The following is a 17,510-nucleotide window of genomic DNA, read 5'->3' on the forward strand; positions in this document are numbered from 1 at the left end:
AACCAACTTGGTCCTCAAAACTTTGTGTGTGCTGCATCAGGCAGAGCATGGAACCAAGGTACCAGGACACAAGTTTCTACCTCTATTAGAAATGATGGGCCTGTCCCAGTCAGCTGGACATTGCCACAATACCTATCCTGCGTGGAGAAGATTTTTTTTTCCAGATGAACACTTATGAGTACAAGTCCTCAGGTTGTGGTCTCAGCACAGATTGGCCTGCAGACATTGAGGGACACTGTGTGGTGGTTGCTGAGCAGACCGTCCAGGGCATCTGCCGGAATGCCTCGTTGCCATTCCTCACTAAGAAGCACCAAAACCTGGCCAGGCTGGTGGTGAGAAGATCCCTCCCAGTCAGATCCTTCCAGCATGAGTGGAATATTATCCCAAATGCAAGTTGCTCTTGAGGCAACTGCATTGGGGAAGAGACAGTCACCCAGCTCTTTGCAGAGAGAGTGTGGAGAAGGATACAAGGGTCCTTGTCATGGTTTACCACTAGCTGCAGTGTCAGGCACATCCAGAGTTTCTCGAAGATCATCAACACATTGAAAGACTCTGTAGTCCATCCAAAACTTGATGGTCTCCCAGCACAGTGAGATGTTGGTTAGGGAAAGCTGCCAACTGGCACATTCAAGACTGCAGGTGTACAATGAGGCTTGGTGCACCCAATGCAAGGGCATTGTGGGGAAGGGCCACAGTCTGGGGTCCTTCTGAAACTGGGCATTGAGGGGCTGAAACCACTGGGGAAGCCCCTCAAACACTGGGAGGCGAGTTGCCTTATGGACCTCATTAGTGGCAATGGTGCTCTATATCAATAATGGATAAAACTGTAATGTACAGAAGTAAAATGTGTATAGGAATGTGACATAAAGACAAAAGTTCGTGCCGCCCAATTTGTACCCATTAACCTACACCCCCAGTACATTTCGAATGGTGGGAGAAAACCGGAGTTCCCCGGGAAAACCCACAGGGAGAATTTACAAACAGATATCATGGAATTCGACTGTGGTCCTGATCTCTCGTGCGGAAATGGCATGGTGCTAACTGCAACCGTGCCATCCCAAATGACCATGTTTTATATTAATATAATTCTTTGTTAAGTTTTGGTTATGGATTTAATTTTAATTTTTTTAAATTTAGACATACAGCACGGTAACAGGCCCTTTTAGCCCATGAGTTGTGCCGCCAAATTTACACCCAATTAACCTCCAATCCCCGGTAAGTTTTCAAGCAGTGGGAGGAAACCGGAGCACCAGGGAAAACCCACGCAGACACGGGGAGGCACCTACAACACCTACAAACTCCTAAGAGACAGTTTTCCTTTGTAGATTTTTTCTTATTGTGAATATAGTTTACTTTTAGGGAAAAAATGGACATGAGAGCAAACATTGACTTTTTTCCTCATTCACTCCCTGTAACAAGATATTTCATCTGACATCTCTGGCGAGGAAATTCTGATGATGACTTAGATGACAATGTAGTTTAATCATTTTATGCAGGACACCAAGTTGGTTGAATCATGGGCAATGAGGCAGGTTATAAGGCCATAACATATAGGAGCAGAAGTAGGCCATTTGGCCCATTGAGCCTGCTCTGCTATTCCATCATGAACTGATCCATTCTCCCACTCAGCCCCACTCCCCTGCCTTCACCCCATATCCTTTGATATCTGACTATTCAGATACCTATCAATCTCTGCCTTAAATACACCCAACGACCTGGCCTCCACAGCTGCCCGTGGCAGCAAATTCCAAAGGTTCACCACTCTCTAAATGGGTGCATCTCTATTTTTAAATGGACGCCCTTCAATCCTGAAGTTGTGCCTTCTTGTCCTTGATTCCCATGGGAAACAACTTTGCCATATCTCTTCTGTTCAGCCCTTTCAACATTCCAAATGCCCCTCATTCTTCTGAACTCCTAAAGATTACAACTGGATTTCAATAAGTTCGAAAGTGAGACAAGGAAAGGGAGATGGGATGTAACTCTGACAGATGTTGGGTGTTGCACTTTAGAAACTAAAACATAGAACAATGCAGCACAGTACAGGTCCTTTGGCCCTCGATGTTGTGCCAACCCTATGTTCCTTCCTAAAAAAGTACTAAGTGCTCCCTACCCTGTAATCCTCTATTTTTCTTTCATCCATGTCTCTGTTTAAGAGTCTCTTAAACGCCTCCAATGTTTCAGCCACCATCCCCAGCAAGGCATTCCAGGCACCCATAACCTTCTGTGTGAAAAACGTATGCCTGATACCTCCCCTAAACTTCCTTCCCTTCACTTTGTAGAGGTATCCTCTGGTGTTTGCTGGTCCTACCCTGGGAAATAGATGCTGTCTACCTTATCTATGCCTCTATCTTGTGGACCTCTATCAAATCTCCTCTCAACCTTCGACACTCCAAATTGAAAAGTCCCTGCTCTGCTATCCTAGCCTCACAAAACTTGTTTCCCAATCCAGTCAACATCCTGATAAATCTCCTTTGCACCCTCTCCATAGCTTCCACATCCTTCCTATAATGAGGTGACCAAAACTGAACACAATACTCTAAGTGTGGCCTTACCAGAGATTTATAGAGTTGCAACATGACCTCTCTACTCCTGAATTCAATCCCCCATTAATGAATCCCAGCGTCCCAAAAGCCTATCCTATCAACTTGTGTGACGACCTTGAGGGATGAATGAATGTGAACCCCAAAGTCCCTCTATTCATCCACACTCTTAAGTAACCAACAATTAACCCTTTACTCAGCCTTCTGGTTTGTGCTTCCATAAAGCATCACCTCACACTTATCAGGATTGAAATCCATCTGCCACTTTTCTTTTGTGAGTTCAACCAGGCCAGCACTTGCTTGATGTATTGTAGAACAGGAAGAGACGGTTCATGTAGACAGATGGTGAAGAAAGGGATTGTCACGCTTGCTTCCATCAGTCAGCGCATTGAGTTCAGGAGCAGGCAGGTCACAACGCAACTGCGCAGGATGTTGGTGAGACCATTATCATCATCACGGCCCATCCCTTCATGAGCGAGGATGAACACGGTGCCTTGTAGCTCTTCTGCCCTCACAGAACATTTTGTAGTTGTTGGCACATTGTGATGTGCCGCTGCAAATTGCAGAACGCCATGCAGTGGCCCTCCCAGTCAGTATGGTTGACAAGGACGGAGAGCATCTGGTAGCCCACCGTAGAGGACATCTTTGAGCAAATTGGCCGCCTCCAATCAGAAAATGTGGCGGCGAGCACGAATGATTGAGTAGAGGTCCGTACTTCAGTCTTCTCCAGGTCTTGGACATTTGTGACTCTGTCACACCATGAGTAGCCTGGGATGGATCTGAGGCAGTGGAAATGGAATGCGTTAAGGCGGTGTTCTTGCTTTCTGTATGTGATCCAGGATTCACAGCCGTAGAGACCACACTTAGATCATTGTGCACTGTTCTGGCCACCCAGCCATGGGAAAGCTCGCATTAAACTGGAAAGGTTGGCAGTTCATGAGAACATTAATGAGAACGTTACTAGAACCAGGTGGGGGTAGGGGAGGGGGTGGGCTTAAATTATAAGAATAGGTTGAGTCTATTTCTCCCTGCAATACATGAGGCTGAGGAGGTTTATCAAGGTTTATAAAATCATCAGGAGCATGGATTCAACAAACTGTCATTTTTTTTATTCCCAAGTCTAAAAGTGTAATCCCAAAACATTGGTTATGTCATATCTTAAACCTGATTCGTTAGTGATGTATATTTATTTTTGCTATATAACGTACTCTCCTGTTGAGTTTCCACACATTGTGTTTTTACTTCAATCACGGTGTCTGCAGAGTTTCGTGTTTTACTAAAACTGTAAGCTTTGAGGGGAGAGAGGAAAGGTTTGGGGGAAATCTGACGGGCACCTTTCTCATGTTAAGAGTCGTAGATGTGAACCAGAGGGAATGGTGGAGATGGATACAATTGTAATGTTCAAAGGGCATTTAGATATGTAGATGAACAAGAAAGATTGGGAGGTATATGGCTCAAATGCAGGCAAATGGGATGCACTCAGGCTGAGAACTTGGTCAGCATGGGCAAGCTGGGCCAAAGGGCCTGCTTCGGTTCTGCTCTGTCTCTGATTCACCCTTTTCAATAAATAAGATAAGCAGGAGCAGGATTTGGCCATTTGACCCATCGACCCTGCTCTTCCATTCAATGAGATCATGGCATATCCCTTACTATGTAGAAATGTATCCAACCTTGTCTTGAATATATGTACTGAGGTCACCTCCACTGCTTCAATGAGCAGCAAATTCCACAGATTCACCACCCTCTGGGAAAACCAGTTCCTCCTCATCTCCATCCTAAATCTTCTACCCCGAATCCCCTATTTCACGTTTCCACCCCCCCCCCACCACAATGGAAGCAATATACCTATCTTATCTATTCCTTTCATAATTTTATACGTTTCTATAAGATCCCCTCTCTTTCTTCTAAATTCCAGCGAGTGCAGACCCAGACGACTCAATCCCTCCTCCTAGGCCAACCCCCTCAGCTCTGGAATTAACCTGGTCCTCTGCACCCCTTCCAAAGCCAGTACATCTTTCCTCAAGAAAGGAGACCAGAACTTCATGCAGTCCTCCAGATGTGCTCTTACCGGGACCTTGGACAGTTGCAGCATAACCTCCCTGCTCCTAAATTCAATCCCTCCAGCAATGAAGGCCAATGTTCCAATTCAATTCAAATCTGTATTTTCAATGAATACATTCTCTTGCTATACATTTCCACCCAGCTAAGAGTCGTGCTGAAATCAACCCCTTTGGATTTTGAGAATGCTCCCTTTAAAGTGTGTTTTGGTACTTAGGATAATCATTTAGTCTGTGGTCCTTTTCAAGATTTACTGAAAGCAGCCACTTACCAGGATGAAATCTCCTCTGATATGACTTGAGATTGCAATTTCCCATGACAACAGGAGCTTAAGTCTTATTTAGTTTTTGAAATAGATTTGTCTGTACAGCTCAAAAAATCGTGAAGTGGAGCTGATATTAGTGAAAGAGCGCAGCATGGATAATTGGTTTGTCATAAGTGCGTATTGGAAGATTTTGTTTTGCCTTCAAACTGGAGGGTTCATTCTGACACGCATTGTCACGGATTCCCCCCACATGGTAGGAAGAGGTAGTAGGGCCTGTGCATCCTTGGAGAAGGGAAAGGCCTCCATGCAAGTCTTGCCTCTTTTCCTTGCAGCCTCACAAACCTCTTTGGTTTCGTTCACCTGCCCTGGTGTCTCATTTTGTGGGGGGATGCCACCTTTTGTTGGGTCAGTCTGTTAAAGGTTTTCGAGTCATCGTTGCTCTCAGACAAAACCAAAAGCCTTGAAAACACTCGCGCAAGCCATGGAAAGTATAATGTGCCAGGCAGCAGCAATAGAAATTAGCCCAGATGGTGTTATATTTAAAATAATATTTTTAATTATTCATTAACAATAATATAATATCTCATCTAATTTATTTACACTTATCTACATTTATCTAACAACCCCCAACTATGCATGGATATGCCAGTGTGTGTGTGTGGAATACCCTAAGCCAAGGCCCAGTTTTCGAAAGGCAGTTTTGGAAATTCAGTGATGACACATAAGCTTGAAATTGATGCAACATGTAGACCTTAGATAGATGAGACACGCAGGCCTTGGATGAATGTAACACATATGCTTTAGATGGATCAGCCCCGCAGGCCTTAGATGAAACTAGAAGTTCATGAAGTGGATGAAAAAGATTGGGTGGGGGGGGTGGTGACAGAATGTTTATTAACTCACAAAACCCTTGTCGAGGTGCTTCCAATGATATGTCCTTTTTGATCGAGTGCCAAACAAAACTGCCTTCTTCTTTGGTGTAGGGGACACGAAGCAAGTGATGCTCATGAAGCTTCCAGAACCCTTCTCGTGGGTCAGCTGAACTCAAGAGACTCTCACTCTGGTCACCAGCCAAGCGCAGTATTTCTTCTGCAAGTGGAACCTTTTCCATGACCAAAAGAATGGCCTTCACTCTTTTGGTCATGGAGTGATCTTCTCATTCCTCTATAACTAACAAGAGGAAATCAGACAGATTATCTATAACCATGTTCGAGGCCAATCCTGCACAGTATTTCTTCTCCAGAGAGCTGTTTGCTCCTGTGCTGTCTCCTTAAAAGGTACCTCGAGCGAAGCTGTGCTTTTCTTCTTCAGTGTGCTGCTCCCATGGTCTCTGCACCTGGGATTTTAAGGGCTTATCCTCACTCTGCAAATCTATCCATTTGGGAACATGTTGTCTTCAAAGCCTGCTGACAGTTCACAGTCACCTTCCAAAACCTACAGGCTTTTGTTAAATCTGTTCTCTAAATGTTGCAGATTCACACAAATGAAAATAAACTGAAAAATGGGAGCACGTCACAAAAAACAAAATGTCAACTTTTTCAGGCCCCAAAAAAAAACAGCAAAAAAAGGAAATAAATAGCCAAATAAATATTGAAATAAATGTTATTTAAAATTTAAAATTGGAGAAGTAAATGTTCTACGAAGCAACACTCAAACCCTTGGTGAAAATGGGAGCAAACATTTAGCCAGTGGAGTGCCCTGGTCATGCCCACAGCAGCTGTTTGAATAAAGTTCTGTTTGAATAAAATGGCAGTGCCCAGGATGAAGAGCTGGTTGATGCCGCTCGCCGCTGGGGCGACTCTCCCAAAGTGTCTCCTAGCCCTGCCTGGTCAGAGTCTTTATCTTTATTAGTATATTAGTAAGGCTTTATCTATAAACTTGGGGGAATTATAATGGCGGCACGTTTAGAGCAACACTGTTACAGTGCCAGCAACTGGGGTTCAAATTTAAATTTAAATTTTGTAAGTTACGGGAATTTACCTGATTAAAGTGAACTAAACATAATTAAGGATACAATGTTGATTTTTTTTTAATTACTTTTCATTTTGCACTCTTTTGTTTTATTAAACTTCCTTTTCTTAATGCAAGTGTATTCGTTAGGCATTGTAAGAGTGAGTCTCAAGCAACTGGGAAAATGTGCTTTTCTGGCATCTTCCAATCGCTGTAGGTGCCAGATATCGGGGGTTTAACTGTACCTAAAATAAGGAGAGAATGCATAATTCGAAAGTGTGGATCAAATTAAATTGGTTATTAATTCCACTGGAGGACTTAGGAGGAGGTGAGCTACTCGCCTCCACAAGATGGCTCCTCTAATTAGCTGAATTAGAGGTTCGAAGGGTTTCAAGACCCACCTGTGTGTTTCCGCCATTTTCTGTCTTTATTTCAGATTTCCAGCATGTGGGTTTTTTTTGCCTTTTTTTCCCAGCAGGACTGTCTGAGTCCAGAGAGGGGACTGCTTTCAGTCACATGTTTCCTGCATTCTGGGTTGATACTTTGCCCTCAACCACTCAAATGCCTGAGTAATATTCCCGTGTAAGCTTCAGGGAGAAGGACACTGACAGGTGCTAAGTTTTGTTTTAATGTTTTATTTCAGTGATAAATGCCTGTGCACTCTGTCACAGTTGATATTTAAGGCAGAATATCCATCACTAGTAAGGGGGCAGTGAATGAGGCTGATTGTGGCACATTTATCACCAACATTATGTTTCACTTCATCTAACACATTGGGCTAATGCTTTCTCTCTGCTCTCTTCCTCCATTTATCATCTCCACAATATTTTTTTTTCCTCCACGTTCATTCCTTATCCTCTTCCACTTTTTCATTCATCCCTCCTAACTCTCATCACCCATTCCTCTCCACCCTACCCAACCCCTTCCCCCAACACACACACGCGCACAGATGCTGGCTGCGAGTGGACAACTATTTCATCTGGAGTTTTATTGGGCCAGTGTCCTTTGTTATTATGGTAAGTTTGGATTCTGGTGCCACACTGTCGATCTGTGTTGATTCTTTCATGTGCGTGTGTTTACTTGTTCAACCAGGACTGTCCAAGGCTTAGCTACTTGCTATTTCCATCCACTGACCGCGGTCTCCCCCTGAGTAGATTGGGGACCATCTGCAGGACGTAGCCAGTTGCTGCATTGCAGCCCCCTTCCCCAGATCCAGATCTCTGTGACTTAGAAAGTTAGAAAGGCAGGGGATAAGGGAACAGCAATTGCCCTTGGCTTTGAGCTGCCCCCCCCACCCCATTCTGACATGGGGATGTGCTGCCTGTTGGTCTGCCCTCACTCATGTTAGCAGACAGGGTTATTGCCAAGAGCACTACAAATTGCCCTTGACCACAGCTTCGGCAGATTTTCTTATTCAGCTCTTGATGCTGTGGAAGAACTGAATATCCAAAAGGGACTTGGGAGTTTGAGTAGGTGTCTTGTGTGACAGGCACACTTCCAACAGTTCACCCCCTCTCAGTTCGGCAAAGGAATGTCAGCCTTGGAGTTTGACACTGAGCCTGGAATTCTAGGAGGCTGAAAATGGGTTTTTGTTTTTAATAACATTTCAACTTGCTGAATTACTGACTAGATGGAGAGGGATTTGATTGAGAGCCATTGAAAGCAAGTTCCTGACGAAGTTGCATGTTTCTGAAACTCAGCCTGAGGTGACCTGAAGTATGCTGTCCATATGTAACCCCAGCCGTCGTAGTGGCGGCCTTGCCTCACTTGTGCTTCTGGCAACGTTGTCCCTTCACTCGGTCGTGACGGCACAGCCCGCATGTGACTTGATACTGTCTCTCCTTCCCGGCAGATGAACCTGGTCTTCCTTATGATCACGCTGCACAAGATGGTGCGGAGCAACAGCTCACTGAAGCCAGACTCCAGCCGGCTGGAGAACATCAAGTAAGTGATCTCCCGACAGCGAGGGGTGGTGCGGTTTTGGGCGACTAGAGTCCGGGAGGATAAAGGAGACTGGGAGTGTGAACAGAACTGAGAGTGGTTGAATGGAGGAGGGAGGTGGGGAAGGTCTCAATGAAGATGGAGGAGTGGAGCATGGAATCATTGAGGTGATCAACATGTCCTTGATTGTGGGCAGCTTAAAGGCTGGAAGGAGGTATTCACACCAAGCTTGAAGGAAGAGGGAGGTGTCAGTTCTATCACCTGGGTGGTTAAGGGAGATGTCATTGCCTGCTGATTGGGGAAGTCCACGGTTTTAAAAAGGGAGGTCTAAATGAGGCTGAAGCCTTGATATAAGACGGAGCATCTCGCATTTCACAGGAGGAGTGAGTAGCGAGCATGGAGGGTCACTACCACTGATCACTGGCCCACATCTCTGTCGTCTCCCTCCTGGGAAGTCCAGATCTGGGAGGAGCAACTCTGCAGAACAAAACCTCATCTCCTAATGTGGAGGGGAGTTGATTGGGCACCTGGGTGGTGGAGAAGGGGGGTGGGTTGATGCGGTTGGATTGCCGGCAAACTTGGGCCATCCTTGCCCTCTGTGTCAGTGGGTCATGAGTGGACGGGGAATGGGTGCTTGAGGCGGGGGTCAGCTGTTGTCCGAGATGTCACGCTGGGGTTTTCCACCACATTCCCCTGAGATTGCTGTGGTTTCCCTGCAGACCCGGGGATTTAACCCACCTGTCCTGCCTGCATTTGCCTGTTGACGTTGTGATGTTCTTGGCCCTCCACGTTGATCAGTGGCAAACATTGTGATTTCCCAAATTCACGCAAGTTGAGAGTTTCCAAACTTCTACCTGTGATCCGCTGGTTTGCATTTCCACCGTTGCATTGCTTTTTGTTGCACTTTGGTTCTGGGCATTTGCTCTGAAAGATTCCTCCTGACTTCAGCAACCTGCACTTACCAATTCCAACAAACCAACTGCCCTGGGTTTGGAAAGAATGTTCACTTAGGAGGCAGCGAGGTGGCTGGACCTCCATCCCGAGTAAGCTCGCAGCTGACCAAGGAACTGAAACCTCCAGGCATGTTTGTCGAGACTTGTATCTGCCGTCTCTGCTTCTCGACTACGCCTGGTGGAATCTGGCCCACAGTCAGGATCACACCCAAAAGGTGGTCCTGTTGCCTGGTTGTGATACCCTTGTTTGTTAGAGTTTGGGGTGATGTATTAGTCTGGGTAGTGGTTTGGTTAACTAGTAGAAAGCAGAGAATTGGGATACAGGGGTGTTTTTCTGGTTGGAAATCAGCGGTGAGCGGGGTGCCATGGTGGTCGGTGCTCGGACACAATATGTACTAATGATCTGGAAGAGGGGACAGAGTGCAGCGCATCTAAGTTTACTGATGACTCTAAATTGAGTAGAGAAGCAAATTGTGCAGAGGAGACAGAGAGTCTGCAGAGTTAGAATAAGTGGGAGGGCAAGGGACTGGCAGATGGAGGACATGTTGGTCAATGTGAGATTATCCACTTTGGAAGGAACAATGGAAAATCAGATTATTATTTAAATGGCAAGCGACTGCAGCCTGATACTGTGCAGAAGGACTTGGGAGGGCTCGTGAATGATTCACAACAGGTGGGTTTGCAGGTGGAGCGGGCGATCAAGAAGGCAAGTGGAATGTTGGCCTTCATTCCCAGAGGTTCTGCTGCAACTGTACAAGGTCCTGATGAGGCAGCATCGGGAGAACTGCAGTCTCCTGACTTGAGGAAGGATGGACTGGCTTTGGAGGGGGTGCAGAGGAGGTTCACCAGGTTGATCCCAGAGATGAGGGGTTTTAGCCTATGAGGAGAGATTGAGTCATCTGGGACTGGATTCACTGGAATTTAGGAGAGGGAATCTTACAGAAACGTATGAAATTATGAAAGGTTGCCTGGTTGTGATACCCTTATCTACCCTAAGATAGAGGTAGATAAGCTGTTTCCATTGGTATGGGAGACTAGAACTAGGGGACATAGCCTCAAGATTCAGGGTAGTAGATTTAGGAGATGAGGAGGAAATGCTTTTTTCAGAGGATGGGGAATCTGTGGAATTCACTGCCCATTGATGCGGTGACAGCTACCTCAGTAAATATATTTATGACAAGGTTGGTTGGATAGATAGATAGTACATAGTAAGGGAATTAAGGGATATGGGGAGAAGGCAGGTGGGTGAAGATGAGCCTATCATTAGATCAGCCATCGTCTCATTGAATTGCACAGCAGGCTTGATGGGCCAAAAGGCCTATTCCTGCTCCTATTTCTTATGCTCTTATGTTAGGGATGAAAACATGGAGCATTTTTACCAGGTAACAGTGTCCCTGGCATTACCAGGCTTACTGTGTTGTCAAGCAGGGGCTCAGAGATAGGATTCAGTTTTTCCTGTCTCAGTATCGATTTCCAACAATGGAAGTCTTGTTCATGGGTCCCCAGGATGTGCTGGACCAACCAATGAATCACACAGGGAGAAAGATTTTAGCTTCATAAAGAGTGCAGGGCTTCTTGAAACCTAGTGGGATCAATATGGTGTTACAGCAGGCAACAATCCATCCTGTGGGCTGGCCAGTTCAGGAGCTGATCCTGGATGGGAGGCATATCACGAGCCCTGAGTGGTGAAGGCAAGGGTGCAATGTCATTACCTTTATCATCATGTGTGTTCGGGAAGAGAGCAGGAGACCTTCCTATTGGTGCAGTCACACAAGAGTCCTGGTGCTCTTTTCGTGCGGGATACACTGACCTACTCAACCGAGGTTCACATGGTAGAGGATTTATTCTATTGTATGAAATTCAGTAGTGACTGCTATAAAAGAGAGCCTCTGTCTCGGGGACTCCAGCACTCCAGCTTCAATGCTGCCCTTGCATGTGTGGCGTTTCCACGTTTCCCCATGCACAGTAGGTGAATGGGAGGAATTGATGGAGATATGTGAAATAGTAAAACAGCTTTGATGCACCATCCATAAATGAGGGTCTAATTGTTGGAGTGGACATGGTGATCATAGGGAGGAAGTGACATGGCTACTGTAGTGACATGGTACTGTACTCTCCAAATCCACATTCTGCAATGAAGCTTAGGGTGCATGTTTTGTGCATCAATGGAGGATAAATTTTTGCACTTTCTTTCAAGAAGTTAATATGTTGGCTGGTGTTTTTAGTGAATAGCAAGTCAAAATTTAACCCATGGTCCTGAGAACAGAAGCATGTAAAGGAAGGAGGGGGCAGAAATCTCATTAGTCTGGATTTTGAGAAGATTGGTATTTCGCTGAAGATACTCGGAAACTTATACAAGTGGGGAGCGTTGTGGCTGGTGGCATCGCTGTCTGGTGCAGAAATACCAACACTCAGGGCAAGAAAAAACTCCAGAAGGTTGTTAACTCAGCCTGCGACATCACAGACACCAGACCTCACTCCATCAAGGGCATCGACATGAAGCGGTGTCTTAAATCAGCCTCTACCCTCAAGGACCCCCCACCACCAAGGCCATGCCCTCTTCACTCTACCATCGGGGAAAGGGTACGTGAGCCTGAAGATGAGCTCTCAGCGGCACAAGGACAACTTCTTCCCCGCTGCCATCAGACTCTTGAATGATCAATGAACCAAAGGCACTGACTTACTTTGAATTTTTATCTATTTTGTAAGATGTTTGCCCTGTGATGCTACCACACAAAGATGAATTTTGTGACATGTTCATGCAATGAATTCTGCTTCTAATTCTGGTGGTTATGGGGAACTAGGTAGTTTAGGGAACTGATAATATCCATAGTGATCAGAGTGGAAACTCCAGGTGCAATGTTGCCACAGAGTGAAGGATGTTTCGAATGAGCTTGGAAGGATGTTCTGGAGGGGAAGGATTGACTTAATCTGGTATTCAGAGGGAGGGACAGCAGCAGGAGAATAAGAAGACAAAATGTTCATTTGGTGAAGTTCCAGGAGCTCGGAATGAAATGCAACAGGACCTCAAGTGGTTTGATCGGGGTGTTTTAACCAACTCCATATTGCTTATTAGTTGTGACACTCAATTGGTAATTCAAAGACTTGGATGAACAATCTGGAGACGTGTTTAAATCCCACATCTGAAACTGCAAATTTAAATTCAGTTAATTAAATAATCTGGGAAATATTCTTTGTATCTATCAGATGGAATAAAAATGACCCTTTGGGGATGGAAATTGGCTGCCCGGTCTTGCATAACCAGCTCTGAGATGAGGGCCAGTCTGCTCAAACCTAAAAATTTAAACACATGATGTTTTTCGCTGGTATTATGGAACTTAGTATCTATTTAGCTGAGACTAATTTTTTTCTGTAACTGTGAGTGAAATTCATACCAGTCAAAAAATTAAAGCAGCCACTCTCATCCATTTGAATCAAAGAACATTATAGCATCAAAACAAAACCTTCGGTCCTTCAAGACTGTGCTGAACTCTTTTTCTGCCTCATCCCATTTATCTGCACCCAGTCAATATCCCTCCATACCCCTTCCATCCATGTGCCTGTCAAAATGTTTCTTCATTGTTAAAATAGAGCCCGCATTCACCACTTCAACTGGCAACTTGTTCCACACTCCCACTATTCTCAGTGTGAGCAATTTCCCCAAGCGTTCCCCCTACATTTTTCCCCTTTCACCCTTAGTCCATCCTCTGGTTTGTATCTCACCTACCATCAGTGGAGAAAACCTACCTACATCATTGTGGTCTTGACAGAGGTATTTACGCAATGACATTGTGCATCATTTTCAATCCTTTGTCTCTTGCTGCCAATTCCAACCCCCTCCTTCCCCACCTTGCCTACCCTCACCAGGCTCACCAGCCTCAGGGCAGTGTTCCTTTGCCCCTTTCTGAACTTCAGCCCAGATCCAGGACCCCCAACTCTGCTGCAGGAACCTCGCCGATTTCCTGGCAACATCCAGCCAAGCCTCAGGAGAAGAGTACTTGGGATAAGGACCGATGCCTGTAATCTGAGACCAAGAACTTGGCCACCACTCTGACACCAACACTCCCTGGAATCCCAAGCCAGATCAGCATACAGCGGTGAGGCCACCTGTATCCACCTCTGGCCCAGTCGGCTACACAAAGGTCTGCCCATGAAGGTCTGGAGATTAGGTCATGGTTGTATACACAGAGTCATAACGTACAGATAGCATGTCAGACTCCTCCTTCACAACCTTGTCACAGGGTGTGTGGTACAATAATGTACATACAATGCGGAGGGGTTGAATCTGTAACCCGTGCAGCACATGGAGATAGTTTGTACCGGCTCCTTGTATAACAGCTACACCATGATATTCCCCATCCTTTCCCAATATCCCTACAAATTGTGTTACATAAGAACATAAGAAATAGGAACAGGAGTCGACTATCCGCCCCATTGAGCTTAGCCCGCCATTCAATGGGATCGCTTATCTGATGATCAGCTCATCTCCACCCACCTACTATTCCCCTACATCCTTAATTCCCCTACCCTACCATGCAAAAATCTATCCAACTTTTTCTTAAATATATTTACTGAGGTAGTCTCTGCTGCTTCAATGGGCATAGATTTACCACCTTCTGGGGAAAACAGTTCCTCCTCATTTCCATCCTACTGCCCTGAACCTTGAGGCTGTGTCCCCTAGTTCTGGTCTCCCCCATGAATTTACCTACCTCAATCTTATCAAAACCTTTCAAAATTTTATATGTTTCTCTATGACCCCTCCTATTCCAGTGAGTACAGTCCCAGGCGACTCGATCTCTCCTCAAAGGCCGCATTCTTCGCCAATTCCGCTGCAAAAGCCCGGGTTATCTTTGTTTGCACCACCCATCCTAGCAGTAAATCCTGAAACATAACTGCTAACTGGATTTAAATGTTTCTCATCCCTCCACACTGTCTCTTCCACCCTTCCCTTTGAACCTTTGACCCACCCACTAATGGGAGCGGTTTCTGCTTGCTCAATCCTGATTCTCTACACCTTTGCCTGATCCCACCTCCGCCTCCTTTCCTCCAAGCAGCAGGAAATCCAATGTCACCTACCGTGTTTTTGTGTTACAGCCCCATGCGAGGCCCAGGTCCCCATGTGTTCATAATTCAGCTCCAGATACATCCTGGAGGAGTAAAGCTTCTTCACACAGAGAGAACGAGCTGCCGGCTGAAGTGGTAATTGCGCAGTAAAACACGACAGTCTGTAGACACCATGATTGAAGTAAAAGCACCAAGCTGGAGAAACTCAGCATGTCAAACTGTGTTCTTTACAGAGCAAAGACAAAGATTCATTACCGAACCAAAATGTAGGCAGGTGCCTGAACAAAATGGCCTCGTGCACCGTCAGACCAAGGCCACCCATAAATCGGGGGAGCATCATCTAACTTTCCATCCAGGTGCTCTCCAACCGTGATGGCATTAACATCATCTTCTCCTCTTTCTGGTGACCCACTCCCCGTTCTCCCTCCCTTCCCCATCCCCCTCTCTCCTTTCCTCCAGCTCTCACACCCTTCCCTCCCCATTCACAGAGCCAACCCCCCCTCCCTATGTTTTCTGCTGTATCCTCCCTCCCTTATCCACCTATTACCCCCTGCCTGTGAGACTGTGATCCTCCTCCTGTCCTTCTCCCCCTCCCTCACGATTTTGTTCAGGAGCCTGCCTACATTTTGCTCATGGTTGATGAAGGCCTCAAGCCTGAATTGTTGGTTCTGTATCTTTACCATTGCTGCATAAAGGACCCTGTTTGACCTGCTGAGTTTCTCCTGTGTCGTGTTTTTAAGCCCAACACATCTTGACAGTTTCGAAGGCTTATGCACAGACACCCAGGTCCCGGTCAGCACAATGTAACACATCACCCTTGTCTCTGCAAGTTGCTGACCTGCAACTTACTCCCAATCTTCCCGTCTCTCTGTATTTCCTGTGCTCTGTCACTCAACAGTGACCTCACTACGCATAATTCTCAGTTTACAGATGGCTGCAGCGTCTGGAATTTGGCCCAACCCCTCTGTCCGCATCATAGATGTGCGCAGTGGCCTTGTGAGTCCTCAGACTCCGTGAAGTTTCAAGGCAGCATTCTCACTGCCTGTGGGAAGAAGCTGTTCCTCAGCCTGGTGGTGCTGGCTCTGATCATCCTGTATCTCTTCCCCGAAGGGAGCAGCTGAAAGATGCTGTGTGCGGGGTGGAAGGGGTCCTCAGTAATTTTGTTGTGTCAAACTCATGCAGGGAAAACCTTGTGCTCCTCCTGACTTCTGGTCCTCCTTCACTTGCTGAGTAAGCACGATTAGTGTAGCGGTTAGCACAATGTTATCACAGCGCCAGTAACCCAGGTTTGAATTCAGCGCTGTCTTTAAGGAGTTTGTACGTTCTGCATGGGTTTTCTCCGGGTGCTCCAGTTTCCTACCACATTTCAAAGATGTATGGGGATTAGTGAGTGCAATTGGTCAACAAAGGCTCGTGGGCCAGAAGGGCCTGTTACAGTGCTGTATCTCCAAATTAAATTTCAAAAAATATACTGCAGGAAGTAGTGAGAGGTGCAAGAGCAGAGGAAGTCCTCGGAAGGGGATGGGGGCAGGTGGTGTGAGGTGGTATGTTGGGGGGGCGGGGGTGTTTAGAGTCCATCGCAAGGAGTGGTTGAGTGGGACCACCACCAAACAGGCGACATTTGGATATTGACTGATGAAGTGGCAAGTAGATTCACATGGCTAAGTGACAACAAGAGAGCAGGAAACCATTCTGAATGCACTCCCAGGGGCAGCTCTGCAGGTCAAGCGGCATCAGTGGGAGATAAAAGGGAGGGTCAACCTTTGGACTCTAACCATTCCACCATTCCAAGATTATTTTATTGTCACTTAATAAAATGGAAAATGTAATATGACTCAAAATTACCTTTAGACTACCATACAGCGAAAATTCCCCTTTACAGTCAGAGAAGGAGAAGCAAAACAGTGTCCCCCGTGGATTCGCCTCCAGCCTCACAACCTTCAGTCCAAACCTTCGGCAGCCTGAGCTCCAGATCCAAACCACCGATGTGATCAGGAAGCTTCCAGCACCCTCTCGCAGCCCGGTTCCGATACCTGGAACCCTTTCGGCCAGTCTCCAGCAGTCCACAGCCTGGTGCGAGTCCTTTGACCATTCCCTTCCCGTTCCCTTTGTCTTCTTTCCCTCAGCTCTCCAACCCTTCCCTCTCTATTCACCCAGCCATCCCTCCTCCCCCCCCCCCCCAACCACTGTTGCTGCTGTGTCCTCCCTCCCTTCTCCACCTATTACCTCCTGCTTTTGGGTCTTTACTCCTATCCCCCCCCTCCCCCAACCACCCAGTCCAGCCCCCAACCCCTTTGCCTTTTTGTTCGGACATTTTTCCAGACTTTGATGAAGGACTCAAGCCTGAAACGTCGCTTATGCATCTATCCTTGCTGTATAAAGGACATTGTTTGACCTGCTGACTTTCTCCAGCGCTGTGTTTTTACTTCAATCACAGTGTCTGCAGGCTGTCATGTTTTACCGAACATTCACCACTTCAGCTTGTAGCTCGTTCTTACTCTCTGTGTGAGGAAGTTCCCCCTCATGTTCCCTCTAAACATTTCACCTTTCACCCTTAACCCAGTTCTTGTCTCACCCAACCTCCGTGGGAAAAGCAGTGGATTGACATCCCATCAACCACCCGAAATGTTTATCCCCTCCACCACCGTGAGTGTCCACTGCTCACAAAAATGCACTGCAGTAACTTGCCCAGCCCATTTTAGCAGCACCCGTTAAAACTGCCGCCTCCTCCGCCAAGGA

At 46.3% G+C, this 17,510-nt stretch overlaps 1 protein-coding gene across 2 annotated transcripts in view; it reads left to right on the forward strand.

Moving 5' to 3' along the window:
• The window catches only part of LOC138758567 (adhesion G protein-coupled receptor L1-like), a 674,108-nt gene that overhangs the window by 591,549 nt on the left and 65,049 nt on the right, over nucleotides 1–17,510 (forward strand). The window contains exons 17-18 of one of the 2 annotated variants that reach the window (XM_069927669.1): nucleotides 7,763–7,829; nucleotides 8,666–8,757. In XM_069927669.1, coding sequence (XP_069783770.1) covers nucleotides 7,763–7,829; nucleotides 8,666–8,757 — 159 coding nt within the window. Of the gene's footprint in view, nucleotides 1–7,762; nucleotides 7,830–8,665; nucleotides 8,758–17,510 lie in introns of those variants that run through there. The other variant, XM_069927668.1, reaches the window with a different exon arrangement.

The sequence above is a fragment of the Narcine bancroftii genome, chromosome 3 (assembly GCF_036971445.1).
Source record: "Narcine bancroftii isolate sNarBan1 chromosome 3, sNarBan1.hap1, whole genome shotgun sequence".
Taxonomy (NCBI): domain Eukaryota; kingdom Metazoa; phylum Chordata; class Chondrichthyes; order Torpediniformes; family Narcinidae; genus Narcine; species Narcine bancroftii.